The 20,668-nt window shown below is 35.0% G+C and overlaps 1 protein-coding gene across 4 annotated transcripts in view; it reads right to left on the bottom strand.

Moving 5' to 3' along the window:
* The window catches only part of LOC128945590 (protein fantom-like), a 41,857-nt gene that overhangs the window by 20,735 nt on the left and 454 nt on the right, over window positions 1–20,668 (bottom strand). Inside the window, exons 2-11 of one of the 4 annotated variants that reach the window (XM_054289328.1) lie at window positions 18,791–18,882; window positions 17,883–18,027; window positions 15,357–15,655; window positions 14,085–14,184; window positions 12,542–12,685; window positions 11,218–11,323; window positions 8,486–8,632; window positions 7,252–7,325; window positions 2,749–2,888; window positions 416–522 (exon numbers count right to left, since the gene is read on the bottom strand). In XM_054289328.1, the coding sequence (XP_054145303.1) occupies window positions 416–522; window positions 2,749–2,888; window positions 7,252–7,325; window positions 8,486–8,632; window positions 11,218–11,323; window positions 12,542–12,685; window positions 14,085–14,184; window positions 15,357–15,655; window positions 17,883–18,027; window positions 18,791–18,875 (1,347 nt within the window). In that variant the 5' untranslated portion in view covers window positions 18,876–18,882. Of the gene's footprint in view, window positions 1–415; window positions 523–2,748; window positions 2,889–7,251; window positions 7,326–8,485; window positions 8,633–11,217; window positions 11,324–12,541; window positions 12,686–14,084; window positions 14,185–15,356; window positions 15,656–17,882; window positions 18,028–18,790; window positions 18,935–20,668 lie in introns of those variants that run through there. The other 3 variants (XM_054289329.1, XM_054289331.1, XM_054289332.1) reach the window with 3 other exon arrangements.

Raw genomic sequence — 20,668 nt, 5'->3', positions numbered from 1 at the left:
AGAAGAAAAAAACCAACAAAACCAACAAACACACCTTGCACAAATGAGAAAATAAGAGAATGCAAAATATGGAATTCTAGAATGGTTTGGGTTGAAAGGGATCCTAAATATTATCTAGTACCAACCCCGCATTCTTTGTAAGATATCTTTATAAGTAATAGGGTTTAATTGAATTCTGCCACACCAACACCACTTTCCTGAACTTTAATGGAAAGGTGTTACCAGATGTGAATGGAAGAAATGCATTCAGAATAACAAGATACATTCTCACTAGACATGATATTTTGCTTGATAGCATGAATAAATAAACACTTTTCTATAATTGACTAGAAGAAAGTATCAAGAAGTACCTTCACTATGCATAAAACATAGAGGGTTTTTTTTCCCTCATATTTGAAACAAAAATACAGTTTACCTTGGTTAAACACTTCACTTGATTTTTCAGATCATCTAGTTGCTGTTTTTGTTCCAGGTAGCGCAACTGCAGGTCTTTGTTGTCTTGCATCAGCTTTTCCTTTTGGTCTTGATATAGAAGAACAAAATATTACACTTAATTCAACATAGTTAAAAAAATTACAAACTTGATTTTTTCATATTCATATATGCATGAAAATTTCATTGCAAAATGCAGAAACTAATGTATTTTGTATGGGGAAATATTCATGTCCTTGTTCTGGTTAGGATAGGGTTAATTTTTCCAAGATGTCAACTTTTACTGATACAATCAATACTTCTCTATTAAGATAATAAAAAAATTGTACTTAATAAATAGTGTACTGTAGAACAGTACTATAAATAAGAACAACAAATGCACCAATTAATGAGATTTTATTAATGTAAAATAAAAAGTACTTAGACATAACTAAGTAAATATATACACTGTATGAATTTATGAGTGACAACAATCCTTGCTATAGGAATTGTTTCAACTTAGATTTTGTATTAGCCTATCTCAGTCTTTTAAAACCTGAATGAAACACTACTGTTAGTAAGCTTCAATGAAGATGAACCAAACAGCTATTGTAATTTATGGCTGAGAATCTGGGAAATACTGGTAAGACAAGAAACACAAGTATAAATGTTTAAGGGAAATGAGGCTGGTGGAAGGGTGATCTAGCTTCTTTAAGCACTATATTAAAAAAACCCCAGAAAACATAGTTAGAGTCTTACTCTATTTTCTATCTAAATACATTTCTTTCAAGTATTATAAAGCACATTATGATGTTATGGCCAGAAAAATACTACTAAAACAATCAGATCAAACGACAGGATTATTGTAAAAGGGAAATACAGAAGGAGGACATAGAAAATGTCAAGATGATGTTGGTCTCCTCTAACATTAAGAATTTTCAAGGCTTCACTTATTTTACCATCTTTCTTAGACATGGAAAAGCTTAGGAAAAAGAATCATATGCCAAACTACAAAGGGTAGACAAGACATTATTTCTAGACTAGTTCTAGGCAGTACTTTAATACAAGCATTAATTTCAATTCCTGTATTGAACTTCAAAGAGGAATGAGTAGCAAAGTCAGATACTCTGAAATATGTGACTGAAGAAAGTTATACTGCCTATGTTTTGTTAAAGACGGAGCTGTAATCAAATCCTATATACAGAGGCCTAGCAGGATATTAGAACATCTACTCCAGCTGCAGCAAGTCAACTCAATAGAAATCAGAAGTGTAGTACTCCGGTGTTTCAGTTTAGGAGCACAACAAGCTACCTGGAGAAGGGATGGTAAACACCTGACAGTTGAACATAATGGCCACAGGAAGGAGAGAAGATGGAATGCCAGGTTTTTCATAATCATGCTACAAGTAACAACTGTTAGTATGTCATAACTTCATAATAACGTAGCTTAAGGCATCTTTATTTTAGTATCTATTAAGGCTAATTTTGCAAATACTTACTGTGATCAAATAAAATATTTAAATATTCAATCTGGTATGTGAAATCAGCAGAGCTACTGAGAATCCTAATGGTACGCATGTGCTGAACTCAACCCATTATCATAAGAATTATTCACAACAAGTTGGCCCACTTCATTCCATGAATTGTTCACAGAAACACACCTCTTAAAAATACACATTTGAAGAATCAACTCTAAACTAACTATCTTCACTTTCTGTCTGTGCTTGTCTTTTGTAATCTTCATATTGCTACAGTAACCAGTGCTGAGATTAAAATAAAGATTGCAAGGTCAGTATTCACTAAGAAGTTGTCTTACAGCATGAAGAAAACACATATGAAATAATCTGTTCATTAGATTAAAAGACAACTGTTATTTTAAATGTACAATGCTGTAAATAAAAATTAGTATATACTGAAAATAAAAACAAATCTGAATTAATGAAAGACAAACTTTGCCAAGGACCTATATGGGCTTCACATAGCTTTGTACAGTGAACAGAATAGTGGTTTATAATTTGAGAGAGGTCTCTTTTCCACAAGAACTTTCAGTGTAGAGAAGAAAAGAAATACTGAATAAAGAGTAAATATGAAAACCCAATAGATGAAGAATAAATGCAGCTGAAATTATATGAGCCTCATTCAGCTCATATTCTGTATTGGGTCATATTTTGCACTTAATAAATAGTCATAACTTAGGTATATTTAGCAAATGTATACTTAAAATGCAGCTTTGAAAACACCAGCAACAGAGATTCCACTTTTCTGGGCAGTACATCTCAACTCCAACATGGGTATACTCTCACATTTTCAGAAAATACTAGTTTTCTCAGAAATATACCTCTTTCTACTTTGATCTTGTCAAGGATTTCATTTTTGTCTGCTAGATCATTTTTGATAGCTGCCTCTAGTTTAGCAATTTGCAGTTTCAGTTGCTGTTCCTTTGATTTCCACTGCTGTTCATGGGGCAGACTGAAGACACTGCAATAAAACATATGTTATATGAAAAACTTTTAGAAATCATCTTCAGCAGAAAATAATCAAGGAGAAAACCTTTTAGCACCACAGAGACCACTGTCATTGTGGCTGAGGAATCATGTAAACATGTTGGTTGGCTGCTCTTGAAACCCAGGTGGCTCTCTCAGGATGGAATTAAAAACCATAAAAGATTTGTGGGATGAGCAAAGGAACTGACCTTAATTTACAGCTCCAAAGTTAAAAAAAGTTGGTAGCACGCAACATTTGTGGGACTAGGAAAACAACTGAGATGCATATCTCAGAATAATCCACAACAGCAAAATTCAGCAAGTGACAACTACAAAACTAGGGTTTTTTTGTGTACAAACCCTCTTAATGTAGAGAATTGGAATCATCCACCTGATTTCTTTTAAATTTGTGAGACATGCAGAACCTCAAGTCAGTTGCCTGGTCAAAGAAATGTTGACCACAAAGTGACAACAGTTTTCTCATACTCTAAAACAATTCTGCTACTGCTTAAGAAGCGCATATAAAGTAACCTTTCTCCTACTTGAAGAAATAAAAAAAAAAGTGGGAGAAGAAATTGCAAAAACTATTTTGCCTTTAACATTATTTGCTTGTAAACTGCCAATCTATTTGCAAGGACTGCAGGGGTACAGAATCAGAACTGCTGAAACCATAACAAAATGTGTAACTCAGACTGAAAGAAAAGTAATTATATTATGTAATTTACAGTATAATTCCTTGCAGGTAAAAAGAAAAAGCAATGTAATGTGCTTTCTTAGCCAGCGAGTACTATGCTCTTCATATTACCGTTGCTCAACTCTTGCATTCTTATTGACTGGAAAAACGTCCACCTTAACAAATCATAAACCAGTTTTATTCATTTACACATTCTGTGAAAAATCATAAACTATGGGGTTTTCTTTAAACAAAGGTATCAGTTCCTCAACTCTTTCCTTTGCAGAAGCTCACCAGTTAACAAATATTATATTTTATATACATAAATGTATTAAAAAATCTTCTGGAATCTATTTTGCAGCCCATCTCTCCCAGACATCTATGTAACAAGCCTCAAAAAAAAAAAAAAACCCCAAAAAACAAAAAAAGAAAGAATTGTTGCAGAAGGGACAGCCCACAGAGCCCTGTAGACTGTACCTGTAGACTCAAAGAGAATGCCTGCTCTGATGGGTGACTACATGCAGTGATTCTGAGTACTTGTAAGTGCAGTTACATCAAAAATATTTGAAGAATGACCTTAAAGGAAAAAAAAAAAAACTATTACAGCATGAATTGTAGACTCTGAACTATATGGAAGGGTCTTCTTAAAAACTGTTTTATTTCCCAGTATTTTGTCATTTCTTCATAGTATACCTAAACTCTTTAATACATTTCTCCAGGCACAGAACATCTTACACTTTGACAGATTGTCTTTTACAGCATGCATGAACTTATGGAATGCTTCTAAGTCCTGCAGTAAAATAATAATAATATTTTACTCTCCCATAATTTTGAAGATAATATGCAGGGAATATAATGCACTGCACCCACTATCATTCCATAATACTGTCTAGGTATAGAAAAGATACAGTGTGTTCTCTAACTGCTTAAAGTCTCATTGGTCCCATAAGGAAAGAACAAAGCATATCAAAAAAGGTATCAAATACCTTTAGTTTTCACACTTCTGAAAGTGTTTTCACATTTCAATGACAACTATGTGCATTTGCTAGCTTTGGGTACAATAATTTCACATAAAGATGTAGCTACATCTAATCCTGTTTTTTGGAAGACTATACTGTCAGAGAAACCATTAAGAGTTACAATGATGGAAGTTCAAGATCTCAGTATTTAAATGAAGAAGATTTCAGAAGACAGGTTTCTTCCAAGCCTATGTAATGCTAATGATTACATTTAAAGTCTGATGTTTAATGATTATGCTTAATGTAATGTTTTAGTTTGAATTGAGTCCACTTGTGTTGTTTTTTCATTTGAATTTAAGATTCACATGGAAAATCTGTCACATCTACGGTACTTCATCAGGGTAAAAGCCATGTGAATAAACTATAATGGTCAACCACAGTGGGCACTGTTTCTTTTGAAAAAATTTAGGCATTGTCAGGTTGGCATTACAAGGTCATACGAAAACCACTTTTCCAAACCATTTATCAAAATGTATTGTTTTCTTGGACAAAGAGTAAGTAATAAGAGTCAACTGACAAATTCATACTTGTTCTTTGCAAACTTTTCAGGTGCAGTTCTGCAGTCTTGTCTTTGGCAAAATTGCTATCAACTTCCCAAAATTAACATCAGCAAAGGATGGATTTGTGCCTCTTTTCCTCTATTAAAAAGATTTATTAATGATCTAGCACCTGTGGGCACTTCCTACCCACCACTAGTAAAAAGTAAGCTGCAGTAGAGTTCCATTGTGAAAATAAGAAACTGGAAAAGCTAGCCATTAAACAGTGGTTATAATGAAATTACCCATTTCTCTAATTTCTTGTTACTCAATGTGCTGGTTTTGGCTGAGGCACAGGTACTTTTTGTTCCTAGTGGTTGGTATGGGGCTGTGTTTTGGATTTGTGCTGAACACAGTGATGATAATACAGAGATGCTTTTGTTACTGCTGAGCAGGGCTTGGAGATAACCAAGGCCTTTTCTGGTGTTCAAACTGCTGTCCTGGGGAAAGGGCTGGGGGAGTCTGGGAAACTGGGAGGCGACACAGCTGGGAGAACAGATCAAAGGAATATTTTCTAGTAGATAAAGTGAGAAGAAGGAGGAGAAAGGGAGGACATTTGGTGTGATGGTGTTTGCCCTCTCAAGTAACTGTAAGGTGTGATGGGGCCCTGAAGGTGTGGAACAACTGCCTGCCCCTGGGAAGCGAGGAATTAATTCCTTGTTTTGCTTTCCCTATTAAACTGTCTTTATCTCACTGCACAGTTTTTCCAGCTTTTACTCTTTAAATTCTCTCACCAGTCCACTGGTGGGGAAGTGAGCAAGGGCTGTGAGGGGCTTGGTGGCTGGCTGGAGTAAAACCACAATATGGAATGATGAAACGTTAATCAACGTTTAAATGGGACTATATGAAAAGACAGATCATTTTAGATAAAAGAACAGCCATATTGTAGGTTACTACATAGTAACAAAAGCATATTTAAATTTATTTAAACATCTTAAATTCTCTATGACCTAAGTAGAACAGGAATATCATAAGTTGATTTCTCAGTAAGTGTTACTTTTCTGCATAATGATAAAAGAGAGAAAGAAATCCTAATCGGTTTCTTCAATCAAATTTTGGAGAAATCTACAACAATGAACTTAAGTGACAGACAACTGATCAACTGCCCCTATACAAATCTCTGAGTATCGTGATAATACAACTGTTACATCTCATAAGTAAAAAACTATTTTAAATTATTTGTGCTCACCATTTTTCACTTCTATAATTTTTAATTTTACCACAAACAGTACAGGAAGTATAAGAAATATTGTAAGAATTCTAGAAACAAAAATTGGTATCACTCACATTGTATTTAGTCATTGGTATTTTTTTGACAGACATCACACTGACAAGCCAAACACTTTAACAGGAGAAATAATTTCAGTATAAGAAAATATGTTAAGCATTTTACATACTTTCTGAGGCAATTATTAACTCTAAGACACCTCTCTTATTATCTAACCCTCTTTAGTGCAATAAAATCACAGTTTCACAATAAAGGAAAAGCTCATTTGAAGGTCATTTTTTTCTTTCATATGCTTGTGACAATTGGCTAGAATTACTTACTTCTGTATCAGTAGATGTGAAATGATAGATATTACAAAAGAAACAAATCACGCCTCAAAAGTAATTAGTGGAAAAGCTAAATATCAGACTTTATACAGGTTCACTGTGAAGTGCTGGAAGAACTTTTATCCCACTGACAAAAATTCAAACACCTCTTTGTTAAAAAAAAACCCAAGAAACAATCCCAAAACCCAAAATAAATCCAAATTAATATATATCTACCTAGAGGTATCCTTCTTTCAACAATAACTTTAAAGAAAATAATGAGAAATTCAACTAAAAATTCTTTCATTTATGTTCAAAATAAAGTAACTCCTACTTATTTTTAATTTCGTTTTTAAAAGTAGTGTCCTATTGTTTCAAGAGTATTAGAACAAGTTGGTCCATTTAAACAGGGCAGATGAAATACAGGCAGAGTACCATGAATGTTTCCATATACACTTACTGATATGATAAACTGGAGCACAAACATATTTACATGTGTGCACAAACACTCAATAGCCATATTCCAGCACTTAGTGTATGAAGTCCTACTCAACAGGACAGGAACCTAATGTTTTATATACAGAATCCATAACTTACCTGTTATGCAGCTTATCATAGTTTTCCTTCAACAGTTTGTTCTCATTTTCTAGATCATTTATTCTTTCCTGTAACTAAAATGAAGAAGGAAGTTTTATTTGATGCACAGCACAAAAGCAAATTACAATGAATGTGTGAAGACAGATAGTTAACTATTTGTAGGCATTGTCAAGCTATTATTTGTTCTTTTTATACAAAATCAGCATCACAGAATATTCTGCGTTGGAAGGGATACAAGGATCATCAAGTCCAATTAAAATGAATTGCCCATTTGGGGATGAAAACCACAACCTTGGCAGTATTAGCATCCTGCTCTAATCAAAAGAGCCAATCACAGGGTATACACGCAAAATAATATAAAAATCTAAACGTCTAAGTGTATTACTGACATGTTAAACAACACATTCTTGTTTTCAAAACATTCACTAAAGCAAGACATAACTTGAAAGCAATGAGATAGCAAGAAGATACCTTCATGCATTACAATAGTTGAAAGGTTTGGAGGAAGTATCTGTGAGTTATTTCTTGGTAAACCTGGTTCATGCAAATACATTTAAAATAGGTAAACCAGGTGGCGAAACTAAATTTAGTACAAAATGTAACAGAAAAACAAGTAAGACTGCAGACTCTTACTCCTCATGCATTGAAGAGAATGAGAAATAAACCACTTGATTTTTAGCCCTAAGTGCGGATGACATCCATAGAGAGCCTCTAGACAAAGAAACAGACGTAACTGATTTGAACTGCTAAATCAGATATAACACTACAGTGTACTGGAATTAAATCAGTACACTATAGTGTTATATCTGATTTAGCAGTTCAAATCAGTTGAAAGAATACTAATCAGGTTGAAAGAATACTAAAAAATATTACCAATAAATTAAGTATCATTTTCTTTCAGTTAACAAACCACTTGTTCAGTATCAGAATTGACATGGAATCCTATACCTTAACCTCAAATATTGTCCAAACACTGGTGCAGTGACTATGCGGCACAGGGATCAAGTGTGGTTGATATTCTACCAAATGCAAAGCAGCAGCAGCCACTGTCTTTTTCTCTTTAATGGGATAAAAGTATATATATCAGTAGTATATATATACCACCATGTCAGTCTTCTAAATGTGTTTGAAAAATCTATTCACATTTTCACAATTAAAAGGTATCTCATCATTAACTCTTCCCTTATCTGTATGTACTTCAAGTAGATTCAAGATCTCTTGAACACAATCTCACCTCTTCTGTCCTTCTGTTTGAAATAGTTACTGTCTGCAATTCTTTTTGAAGATGAAAGCACTTTAACCGCTCCTCTTTAAGCTGAACATTCAGTTCATCACCTTTTGCTAATAAAGCATCATGGTTGGTCTTCAAGTTCTTTAGGTTCTGTGAAAAGAAAGGAAGGAATATCAAAATCAGACCTTGTAGAAGGTTCCCACACTGTGTATTTCAACACGGGGCTCTCAAGGCGCTATTGAGTAGATGTTCTCAATGTGATCAGCAAGACACATTCTTGAACTAAGGAACTAAAAGTAACTTTCACTTCCCACGGCCCACAGAAGGTGACCTGGTTGCCCGCATGAATTATCAAACCCTCAGTTTCCTCATGAAGAAAATGACAAAGAAATAAATCTGTAAAGCAATTAAAAGATTTTGCAGTGCTTTCAGTGGTTGTACATGCTAACCAAAAACCACTGCCGCAGCAAGCAGAAATCAATGTCATCCACATCTATGTTAATCATAGAGCTTGCCACAGCTCTTAACCCTTATATTTACATATACATATATACACACACACACATACAAATCTTTATACTTGTAGATACACATATACACACAATTGTAGATATATGATTCTTTTCCAACCCTCATGCATTCAGCTCTATTTCCCAGCTAGAAGAACTTTAATAAGGGACTTCTGATTTATTTCATATTTTCATTTACTTTGATGGCACATTTAACCAATTTTAAAATTAAATGGAGGATGCCAATAGAGCCTCTATTCCAGAATATTAGTTAATATTATACTGCCTACAATCCTGTAATTAGACCTCATTCATTAAAAATTCACATGTAAATCACATTCAAATTACGATTTGAGACAAAATAGTTGAAAACCCAATTTCCTGTTTCATAAAATAACTGGATGGTAATTTATGCCAAATACATATGTGAATATAGTTAATGCTTAATGCTTTTAGACAGAAAGAAGTTAGCTTCATTTTTTTCCATACAGCATTCCTACAAAGTAGTTAAATGGAGAAGCTAAATGTTAATCCTGTAAAAATCGTGTACATTCACATGCGCTTTGAACAGACTGGAAATTAACAAAAAACCTATGAAAAATCAGTCACCAACTTGATCTTCAGCTTTTTGTATTCATTTCCAGGAAGACAAAAATCACAAAGAATACACAATATTAGCAGTCAGTCTAACAAAAAGAAATAGAGTTATTTTTATAGCTATTTTTATAAGTAGTTATTTATAGTTATAAACAGAGAGAATTTACATTCTAGAGTAAACTCTCTCTATTTTAGCTTTCTTAAAGAGAAAGAAGACAAAACGCCATGTTAAACCTTTTCTCAGTTTGGCAGAGAAGATACAGGAGTTACACTGAAGAGGGGAAGGAGGCACAGCAAAATAAAATGCAGAAACAGGAAAACATGGCCAAAAAAAGGAATCAAAGAAAAATCTAATGGCACAAGTGTTATTTAAAATGCTAACAATAAGCACACAGGTGTTTTTAAGGATACTCAGTGCTTCCACTTCTTAAGGCTGGATACATAATAAAGCTCTATTGCAGGTAGGATTCCTCCTTACAGGAAGTCTCCCATTTCCAAGGTATTATCATACTACCTTTGTATGCATATGCAGTTTTCCATATACATACAGGAAAAAAGCAGAAAAAAAGCAGTATAATTAAAACTTACAGAGATATTTTCATAAAATTGCTCTTTTTATAAGGAAAATTATTACTTAAAGTGTCCCTCTAAAATAATTTCCAAGAACATATGAGCAGAGGTTAAATCCTAACAGAAGAGCCAAACTGCCCAAACTTCAGCAAAGAGTAATAAAGTGGAGGGTGCTTGGTAGTCTTTCTTGATAAATCAGTACATCTAAGTCAAAGTCCTCTCTTTAAATGATCATGGATCTCTTTCCATAGCCAGACAACTCAGTTCATTCTTCATAATCGGCTTGGTATGACTTTGCAGATGAAATCACTAAGACCTGCTGGACCTTGCTGAAAAAAAGAGAGATTAAGACTAAAAATCCCTACTCCATCTGGAGTAATTTGAGAGAAATCTAGGATGTGGTTTATTGGATTATGATCCCAATATTATCAAGTAGATTGTGCCTGGGCTCGTCTGACCCCTGCTGCTGGGCTAAAGGCGGCAACTATGGTGTTTCACCTCAGAGACACCTTTGGCTGCCTGGGTGTTGCAGCCGGACACTGAAACAAACCCAGGCTTGTAGCTCAGGTGGAAGGGCTTCAGGCTAAGGTAAAGAGGAAAAGGAGACGGATTCTGCCGGAGGGTTTATATCCAGAGTTTTATTCCATGGTCACAGACATCTGAGTCTTAGGTAACAGCTCCGACAGAATCCTGAGCACATGGTCGGGGCTCAATTTAAGCCTAGGGACAGGGGGAGGGGAAGGGACAGGTGAGCACCAAGCAGGTGGGAGGAGGAGGGTCTCAGGGGACGAGGGACACATAGACAGGCCAATGACCCCCAGGCCTTTGAACTTGACCAACCACACTGAGTGCCTTGCTGGAATGTTTAAGACTGACTGACAACCCAGCAGGGGGCGAAGGGGAAGGGGAAGAGAGGTATTGCCACATCTGGGAAGGGACTGGGAAGTTTAAAACAGGAATTGTACTGACTTAGAATCAAGAACTGTGTATAATTTGTCTTCTGTTTAGCATGCTTATGTGATAAGAGCATAGAAATGTTACTGATCAAATTGCAATTACCTCTTCAAGCTGGAGAAACTTTCCTTCCATTGCTGAAAGAGCATTGCTTTTCTCAGCCAGCTGTTTACGGACCTTGATCATTTCCACATTGTCCTGAATGTTTAGCCTTCAAAATTAAAAACAAATGCATCATAAACACATACTTTGAAGAAGATGTAGTGTATAATAGCCAAATTAATTTGTTCTTCTATAATTCACACTAGAGAGTTTAGGTAAATACACATTTTACTGTTTGATGACACAGCAACTTCAATCAATACATATACATCTTTGTTTATTGTATAAAACTGTATATGACAGAAAAAGAAAACAATCCTATGCCTAAAGAGATTGTTTTCCCTCTCTCCTGCCATCCAAAATATTTGGTGCCAGTAGAACACCATTTTGTGAAGTTTCCACCTATCAAACAAACACTGCAAAGAAAATGAGAGCTAGCAATTTAGACTATAACATCTTAAGTCTGGTATTCAAACAGGCTGCCAGTGTGTCTTAATTACATGAAAATAATTTAATATCTATGCAGATATTCTTACAATTCTAAGATTAATTTGAGCCTGTACTGTTTATTTGAAAGGATGTTCAAAATCATTCAAAGTTTTAAAAAATATTTACTTAAGTGTTTTTCCTTACTTCAAATGGTGCAACTAAACCCCATTATTTCTGCAAACATGAGAGGAGAAATCATGGATTTTTATTAATATAAATTATGATAAAATCAGAATAGATTTTCAGTATCTGAAAAGGCAATTTCTCTTCCAATATTTGCTTATTTTAGACACACAGGACAAATTGTCACAATGCCATGCTGGAGCGAGTGAAGGGGGCTACAAAGCTTCGACATCTGGAAAACACTTGAGTATGTGAATAAAGTAATGTTGCTCTCTAATACTAAAACAGTGTTAGAGACTTTCATTTATCTCAACATTTTCTGCAACAGCAGAGCAGAATTTTTCTACTATTTGTAGACTCCAAATTACTGAGTACTAGTGAACATTAAATTGTCCACTATGAACCTACACCTAAAATTTGATAAGAATTAAAGTGAAGGAAAAATAGGTGATTAAAATTTTATGACTTGAACTTCAACTGAACCTGTATCAGCTGGAAAAGAATTCTCTAAAATGGTAATTATGAACTTTTTTGTTTATTTATGAAAGAATATCATAACTTATCATTGTAACTATTTCCTTGCTTAGAATTATCCATGCTATTTGGCAAAACATTTTATGGCTTGGTTTCACCAATCGGACAAAAATTAGTAAGTAGTAACTTCCACAGCTACCTACAAACATTATGATATAACTCTTTTAATTTTTCACAATACCTTTGGCTTGCTGTACCCTGCTCTTTCAGCCGTAGGGTGGATTCTTCAATTTCCTTTTCTTTCCTTCTTAGTTGATTCCCAAGAATCTCTCTGGCACGGTCTAGTTCTTCAATTTGGTTCTTCTGGGACTCAATAACAGTCTCCCTGCAAGTACAAGCATCCTACATTCTAAAACCAGTTATATATTTTTTCAAGGGAAAAAAAAAAAAAGAGTACTCAAGTAAGCCAAACTTTTAAGTGTTCAGCAAAATCTGTATTTCTTATTAACATACATTACAAGAGAGGCTAATGAGTTTAAATTTCTATTAAAGTGCAACACAAACTCTCAAAATAAATATTTCTGTGGACTGAATAATGCTTAGCAGAACCTCCCTAAGACACTGTTCACGGTTTCTTATACTCTGTATTAGAAGTATCCTCCTTCTCATCCATTAGCACCAATGGTTTCTCAAAAGCAAAACACCATTACTAGCGATCAAAAAATTAGATCTTCAATGGATGGAGCACTGAAAGTAATTTTTAAGCTTTTATTCTGAAATGGAAAAGTCTAAACCCCAAAAAAAGCAAAAAAGAAAGCAAAATCAAAATATGGGTTTTGAACAGTGGAATTTATCCAATGAATGCATGAAAAAGTAATTTATAGGAATATTTCCATACAATTGTTTCTTATTATTCCAGTTAATCATTGCATTTATAAAATTTCAAGCACAAAATAAATGATTGCACATTAATCCATGTATTTCTAAACTTAGCTTGCCCATTAATTGTAAATTTAGCATTGCCAGAGAAGGTAATCGATAATCTGATTCAAGTAAATCACTGTGAAAATAAACTAACAGCTTTTAGAAAACTCAGGTTCTAAACATAATTCAGAGAAGAAAAATATTCTAATCAGACCTCAATATCTTTAAATTAAATGCCAACTACCTTTTCTATATAACACCTCTCTATTTCTCATGCTATCTCTATATCAAGGATGCTGCAAGGGTTTCCTAAACTTCAATTTCAATTGAAACATGTAGATGAATTACAAACCACACTTCAAAATGCAAAAGTGAATCAGAATCATTTTACATAACTATCCCAATACTGTGCTTTTTGTGCTTATCCATAAAATCTGTCTGCCTCTAGGAATGAAACTTAAATGCATCAGTGAAACACATTCACATAGTTACCACTTGCATGGTGGTGCACATTTTAGGACTTATGTCGGTAAAGATTTTGCAGCTAGGGTTCTTTCTTCTTTTGTCAGCTTTGACCCATAACAAACAAGGCAGGCATTGCATCCTAGCAAACAAAGCCTCACCACTGGAGACCAGTTTTAACTTGTAGCCAAATTCTTATGTACCTACATTTTGCATTCTAAATACTTCATTTCCTGTTTTCCTTAACATTCTGCATTGTTACCAGTGTTATTATTGTCAGAACCAACCTTTTTATTTTCTAAACTGAAAACTTCTTAGAATATATACTTTTTTTCTTCAAGAAAACCTTAAGTTATAAGAGCTATAATGACAAAAAAGAAGTAATATGAAAATCATACAAATTTCTGATTTCAGCTCTTGAATCCTCGAGCAGACTCTGTCCATATTTAGGAAGCACAAGGTCAGATGATCTCACTTCTAAACCTTGAAATCTCATTCCTGAATACAAAAGCAATGATAAATTTTTGACTTGTTGAATGAGAAAGCTCTTAACAAGCCAACTATCTTAATACAGCACAAATAATTGCAACTTCTATATAGATGTCAAAAGAAGTATTTTTACAACAAAATCACATAGAAATAATCATAATATGCACAACATCAGTTGCTGTAAAATCTGAAGGATGAGCGATGCCAAACAGTGTTAAAGCAAACTGTTAAAAACATGTCCTGAAAGATTTTGAGAAGATTTTACTTTCAAAGAGAACAGAGATCGTGTCTTCAAAGAAAATAAATATCAGTATTATTAGACAGGAACATGAACTTGTAATCACTTTTTCTCATCATTTTCTCTGCAAAATCCCAAGAGACATTCACCCAGACATGCAATTGTTAGGACTGTATTTTAGTAGCAGTGCAGATAATTTCATTGTGTTGTTTAGAAGCATCCTAAGCCCATGGTGAAGAAAAGAAGTGAGAAATGAATTAAGGAAGAGTTATTACTTTAGGAGCAAATGCAATGGTTTCTCCACATTTTTCTCCTACTCTTAGCAAGAAAAAATTATCCAAGTTTTGTGGTGGGACCAAATACATTTCATTTCAAAGATAGCATTAAGGCAGCCATCCCTCAGTCCTCAGAACTGCATAACTTAGGTTTAAGGTACAATGATGCCAGCAGTTTCCCAAAATGCCTGAAAAACTTACCTACTGTGCTGCATTAACTTGACCTATTTAGAATTTTGATCTTTACGTGTTATTTTAAGGTACTGGTAATTGCGATATAGATATAGATATATATAGATATAGATGCACATGTGTGTGTATTTGCTTAGAAGTTTTTTTTTGTTTACTTTTGTTCAACTCAAGGTACTTCTTACATGACTGCACTCAAAGAAAGCAAGTATCTCCACAACATCCATACCTGATTAGCTTTTCATGGTATTTTTAAATCAGCCAAACAAAAAGCAGATACAGGAAGCTCTAATTATTATTTGTAGAGTTTTCTTGTCTCTTAATACCTTAGAGATAGCTAAACTATCCTCATTTTTTCCAGGCATTTTATTTTTCAGTAATTGCTCTGCATATTTTCTGATCTGCACTAAAAATGTTTTGAAATTCAGAATCATGGTTTCAAGTGCAATGAAAGAGCCAGCTGTTTTAATAAATTATACCCTTCTTGGTGTGCTCTGGCATGCCAGCAGTCTCACTCTCTTTTCTGAGACCAGTGTTCACACGAGATTGAACGGAGCTGTACGGACAAGGCCTATGGCCTTGAATCTGGAGCTGCTGTTTAGTTGAAATGAGTTTGTTGCGGAGGCTCTCATTTTGTTTCTCAAGCTCACAAACTTTTTCTCGCAAATGCTCAATCATTTCTTCCAGCTCCAGAGCCTGACCCAGCCGCTTGGGTCCACAGCCAGCCTGGTCACATTTTCTTTTATCATTAACGAGCCGTATTAACTTGGTGGTCATTCTGGGGAAAACAATTCACAAAAAAGAAAAATAATGTGAAAAGTTAGCATAAAAAGTATTCTGTTGAAAGGAACATAACCACTGTGGAGACGTCAGCATAAAACCTTGATAATAAATTTCAAGTTTTGATATAACTATTGTTGCCTGGGACAAACTCCTTGAAGATAACTGATACCACTGAGCAGCAATCTGCATTATAGCACTGGCGAATAACAGTTTCCTAAGGCTAATCATTTAAGGTTAGTGAAGGAAGGACACCTTTACATTGTATTTTTACCTAAGTGGACTATGAGCACACCCACCTGGTGTAAATGGATGATGAGTGGTATTTCCTGTGCACAAAAACACAGGAACTACCATTTGAAATAATGAAACAATTAATTTCATCTACAATCTTGTATTTGACAACAACCTGACAGAAAAGATGGAAATTATGTAATGCTGGTCAACTGGACAGTGGCTCACTGAATACTGAGTCAAAATAAAATAATGTTTTGTATTTTAAAGTATGAAATAGGCACTATTTTCAACTACCCTTTGATTAATTCATTAGCTCCTTGTGGGAATCCATAAAATCAGAGGGTTTTGGGAAAGCTGCAAAAAGCAGGCATCAGAGACAGCAGAACTATGATTAGAGCTAAGCAGTCGCCATAAGTTTGGTCAACAGAAAAATTACGTAAGAAGTAGAAAAGGACGAACAGAACAATGGTCTGTGTATTAATGCTTGTCTAGAATAACTCCCTAAGTTGCAGAAAAGTGTATCTAGCGAGATATTTGGAAGTTCTAAGCTTAATAATGATGGTCTGCGCATTGTGTTTTAAGGCTTACAAGCAGGTATTGTATTTGAAATAAGCAAGCATTGTTTTAACCGAAGCTACATGTGCTTATAGTGGTTGGATGGAACTACTGTCAATATGCTTTTGCTTAGTGTCATTGGTCAAAAAAGTTTTAAAGTATGTTGTAACACTAAGTTCTTGGTCTGCTGCCTGGGATGTGAGCTGATGGCATCTTCCCATTGTCACAACCATGTAAGGAGACTGATACTGGAAAATAAAACAGCTCAAGACATGTTCCTAGCGGTCCCGTCCTGTCTGTGATTTGTACATAGCCCCCGGCTGGCGACAGCTCCTCACCAGAAACTGGCTTAGATGCAGAAAGACTTTGTTAACAATTAGCACAATGCAAACACAGAGTCACAGCATTCAGCCTTTCTGCAATATCGTAATGCTACAAACAGCTCTTCACAGTCCAGATCAGTTTGCCACCACACTAAGTCCTGGCAAAGATTAGCACACAAATCCTAGCATACTGAGTTTAATAATCAGCCTAAAGTTGCTTGTATATTTGTGGGTAAACTGGGTACTGTGCTCCCCATGCTATTTGGGACTTCTTCCCTGGAGTTGTCTATTACGTTTAATATGCACATGTTTCATGGTGTCAGTGGCTGGAGACAGGGACAACACACACCCTGACGTCCATGTAGCAAAAGAGTGTGTTTATTCCCCAAGCCCCTCTTTATAAAGGGGTTTGAAAAACCCAGTCTGGATAGCTCATTGGTCTGATCTTTGACACCGCCCAAGCTCCTGGACCAGCAAGACGTCTGCAGCTTAGGATGGAACGTATTGGCTGAGGTTCCTGTCAGTCAACCCAGGGGCCAGGTTTATGGAGCCGGCAGGGCTTCTTATTTATAGCCAAATTAACTGCCCAGTACAAGCCAGCTTGTACTGTGACATAAAGTGACAGCTATCTACTGAATGAAGGAGTGATGATTATAAAGACATTTTAGTGCTAATTCAGCAATAAAAAGCTAAATGCTATTCAACTTCTTGAAAGACAGACTGGGACAAAAAAGGGGCAGAATCTCTCTGGATAGACCATTCTGATTCTAGAATGAAAAGCGTGAAGAACCATTAGGCTTCTACAGCCTGCTCTCCAATTCCCAGAACACTCCACCAGCACAGCTGGCAATCCAAGGTATCATCTCTGATGTAGTAAACAGCAGTGTACCTCTGTACAGGGAGATCTAACAGGCATAGAAAAAAACCAACTCACATACTCAGAGACAACAGACTGTAGAAATCAATACAAAAATCATGTCCAGTGGGTGATTTTTGGTACTGTATTAAAAAGTGCTCTGAGAGAAATCAGTGCGATTTTAAATTTGTTGATGATGCTTTAAAGAGACAAAAAGGTACTGTGAGTTAAAATAAAAATATTAAACCCCATACCTTTTAATTTTCTCCTCTTGCTTATTGGCATACTGTTTGAGTAGGATATGGTCATCACGTAGACGAAGAAATCTGTCTTCCAGTTCCTCTCGACTGATTCTTGATATGACTTGTCGAGCTTTTACATTCTGTGTAGATGATGATTCTACACAAACCAAGGCAATTTTAAATTACCTTCAATACATTCAATAACAACATAACTCAAAGTCTAAATCACTTTGAAATTCTGAAAAAAATTAACAAAAATTTTCAAGTAAAATGTATTTTACACTTGTTTCAGTCTACTGAATACTTTCCTCAGACTTATGGGCAGGTTAATCACTTCCTTTTTCCTTTCTCTAAGAGACTAAAAAATCCATAGTTCAAATGATGCAGCAAACTGATTACTTACCAGGCAATGCAAATATAACAATTTAGCAAGCAACTAGGAATGGTCAAACATAATTAAAAGATAGGATGAACATTACCATTGAGATGTTTTCTAATGTTTCAAAGTGAACATACTCTCTTGAAGCTTGAAAGAATTAACTCACAGTTGTGAAAACGAACTCAAATACAAGACTAAGCCCAGCAGTCTCATTCTAATAGCAGCTGAGTAATATAAAAGAATTGCACAGTACTTTTGGCTCCCATTTTCTTAAATGGATCTGACCTTGTCCTCAGTTCTGCAAAAAAGCATTCTCTTTCCTTCTGGAAGGAGGAACATTATAGTTTGATGAGTTTTCCAGTATTTAGCATCTCACAGCAACTCCTCTTTACAACAACCTACTTGAACACAGAATGAGTCACCGTACCTTTCAAAATTTAACCCAGATTTTGATCTTCATTTTGTGAAACATTTTTAGAAAGAAGCTAAGGAAGCCACTGAGCAAAGTCTGCAATTTCAATAAATAGCATCTGGTACAAACCTTGTAATCCTTCAATTCCAGCTGGAGTAAGGACTGTATCTCTCACAGCCAGGCTCCCCACAGTTTCATCAGCTGAAACAGGCATGGCTTAACTAGGAAAGACAAAATTCAAATGATTCTCCATCTACAATTTAAACTGTGAGACTAGAATGAATGACAAAACATCATACAAAATGATGGCTAAAGTAATGACAGATTCACTGGAATGACTGAGTCATGTATTACTGTAAATGTTCCTATCTCAACTGAATTCCTCAGAGGACAATCAAAACCGTCAAGTTTAACATTATGCCATTTTTAATCCATGCACAAAATATGGCTTATTTGGTTATGCAGTAGCTAGCTCCAATTGTATTTAATGCATGCATAATGCATGAGCTTTTAAAGTTCTAGACTGTTTTCAGCAATCTTTGGGCTAAGGACATATTTCCAAGTGGATGTGGGAGGATCTGATGGGGTTTCTTCTGTGTCTTTGTTTTTGGGGTGTTTTATTCAGTTGGGTTTTTTGGGGGGTGTTTTTGTTTTGTTTTTGTTTTGTGGGTTTTTGGTTTTTTAAAATTGATTGTTCATTTTAAGTCATGTCGAAGCTTAAGGCATCAACTGGTAGGTGAATGACATCCTTCACATTCTGTATGGGACTCTAAAATGAGGTGCTGGGGGTTATGAAGCCATTTCAGTATTACCTGCCAATCTCTTAGTCTTCTTTCAATCATTGTCCTAAGAGAAATTACTTTTTAAAACAGAGACATTCCTATGAATGATATTCATAAATCCAAACACAATTCTTTTTTAAGACACCAGAAAGATCAGCTACATGACAAAGTGAGATTAGGAAAGTATTAATTAGAGTATTAATCACAGTAATACATGAAGATACTGCTGTTTTTTTCTTGTCTTCCAGTGCAGAAAATTAAATGTTGGCCAGAGAATTAAGGAATGCTGAAACAACATGAAAAGGAGGCACATGAAGTTCTTAGGATGGCCTTTCCCCCCCACACTGTCATACCCTTCAGATGATATAAATCCTTAGCGAATCCAAAAATATCTAGGAATCTATTGACTTATTAACAGCAATGTTAAAAAGACTTGCAACAGAAGACAGAAGTGACATAGCACAATCCACAGACATTCCACGAAATATCTCTTAATTTTTTCATCAAAACTATTGCCTATGTGATGCCTTTCTTCTACCAGCAAATCCGTCTATTATAAACTAGTCTCCATAGAACTTTGTCCTAAAAGAACAAAAAGGATTAATGGAAGTTCCGTTTCCAACAAGTCAGTCTTGCTTTCAATATTTTTCATCACTAAAATTTAGAATAAAATAACAATACCTGGACAGATCCAGATGCTATGCTGAACCTTAAAAGTTTTAATCAGATTTTATTTCTAAGAAAAGTAACCATACAGTCACTTCAGCACTTTTGTTAATCAAAAATAAGTGAAAAGAACTTCACATACAAAGAGAGGAAAATTTCCATATCTCTAGAATTAGCCTATAAGAACTTTGTTCGATATAAAGAAGAATTTTATTGTTACTGGAGTTCAAGAAACTAAAACTTTCTTATATACTGCAGTACTTAATGTTTCTATCACCATCTGACAAATTACAAAACACTGCACACGACTTTGCTGAGTTATGCGAGACCAGCCTGTAACGAGATGAATGCTTAAAACTAGAGAATCAAACCTCATGCTTTAGGTCCAAATTTTTATGTAGGTCACAGAAGCAATCTGTTGCACCAGCATCGTTCCAAAGTAGCAAAACTAAAGATAGATTACCTAAATTTTAAAAAGCACTTAGCCAGTGGAGTAGGAAGCACTTCTAGGGAAGGAGGTTTTAGGGAGATCTTAAAAATTACGACATCTAATTGTTTC

The sequence above is a fragment of the Melozone crissalis genome, unplaced genomic scaffold (assembly GCF_028551555.1).
Source record: "Melozone crissalis strain CALT ecotype California unplaced genomic scaffold, PUWL_Pcris_2 ptg000068l_1, whole genome shotgun sequence".
NCBI classification, from domain to species: Eukaryota; Metazoa; Chordata; class Aves; order Passeriformes; family Passerellidae; genus Melozone; species Melozone crissalis.
This window is presented reverse-complemented; position numbering and strand designations above follow the sequence as displayed.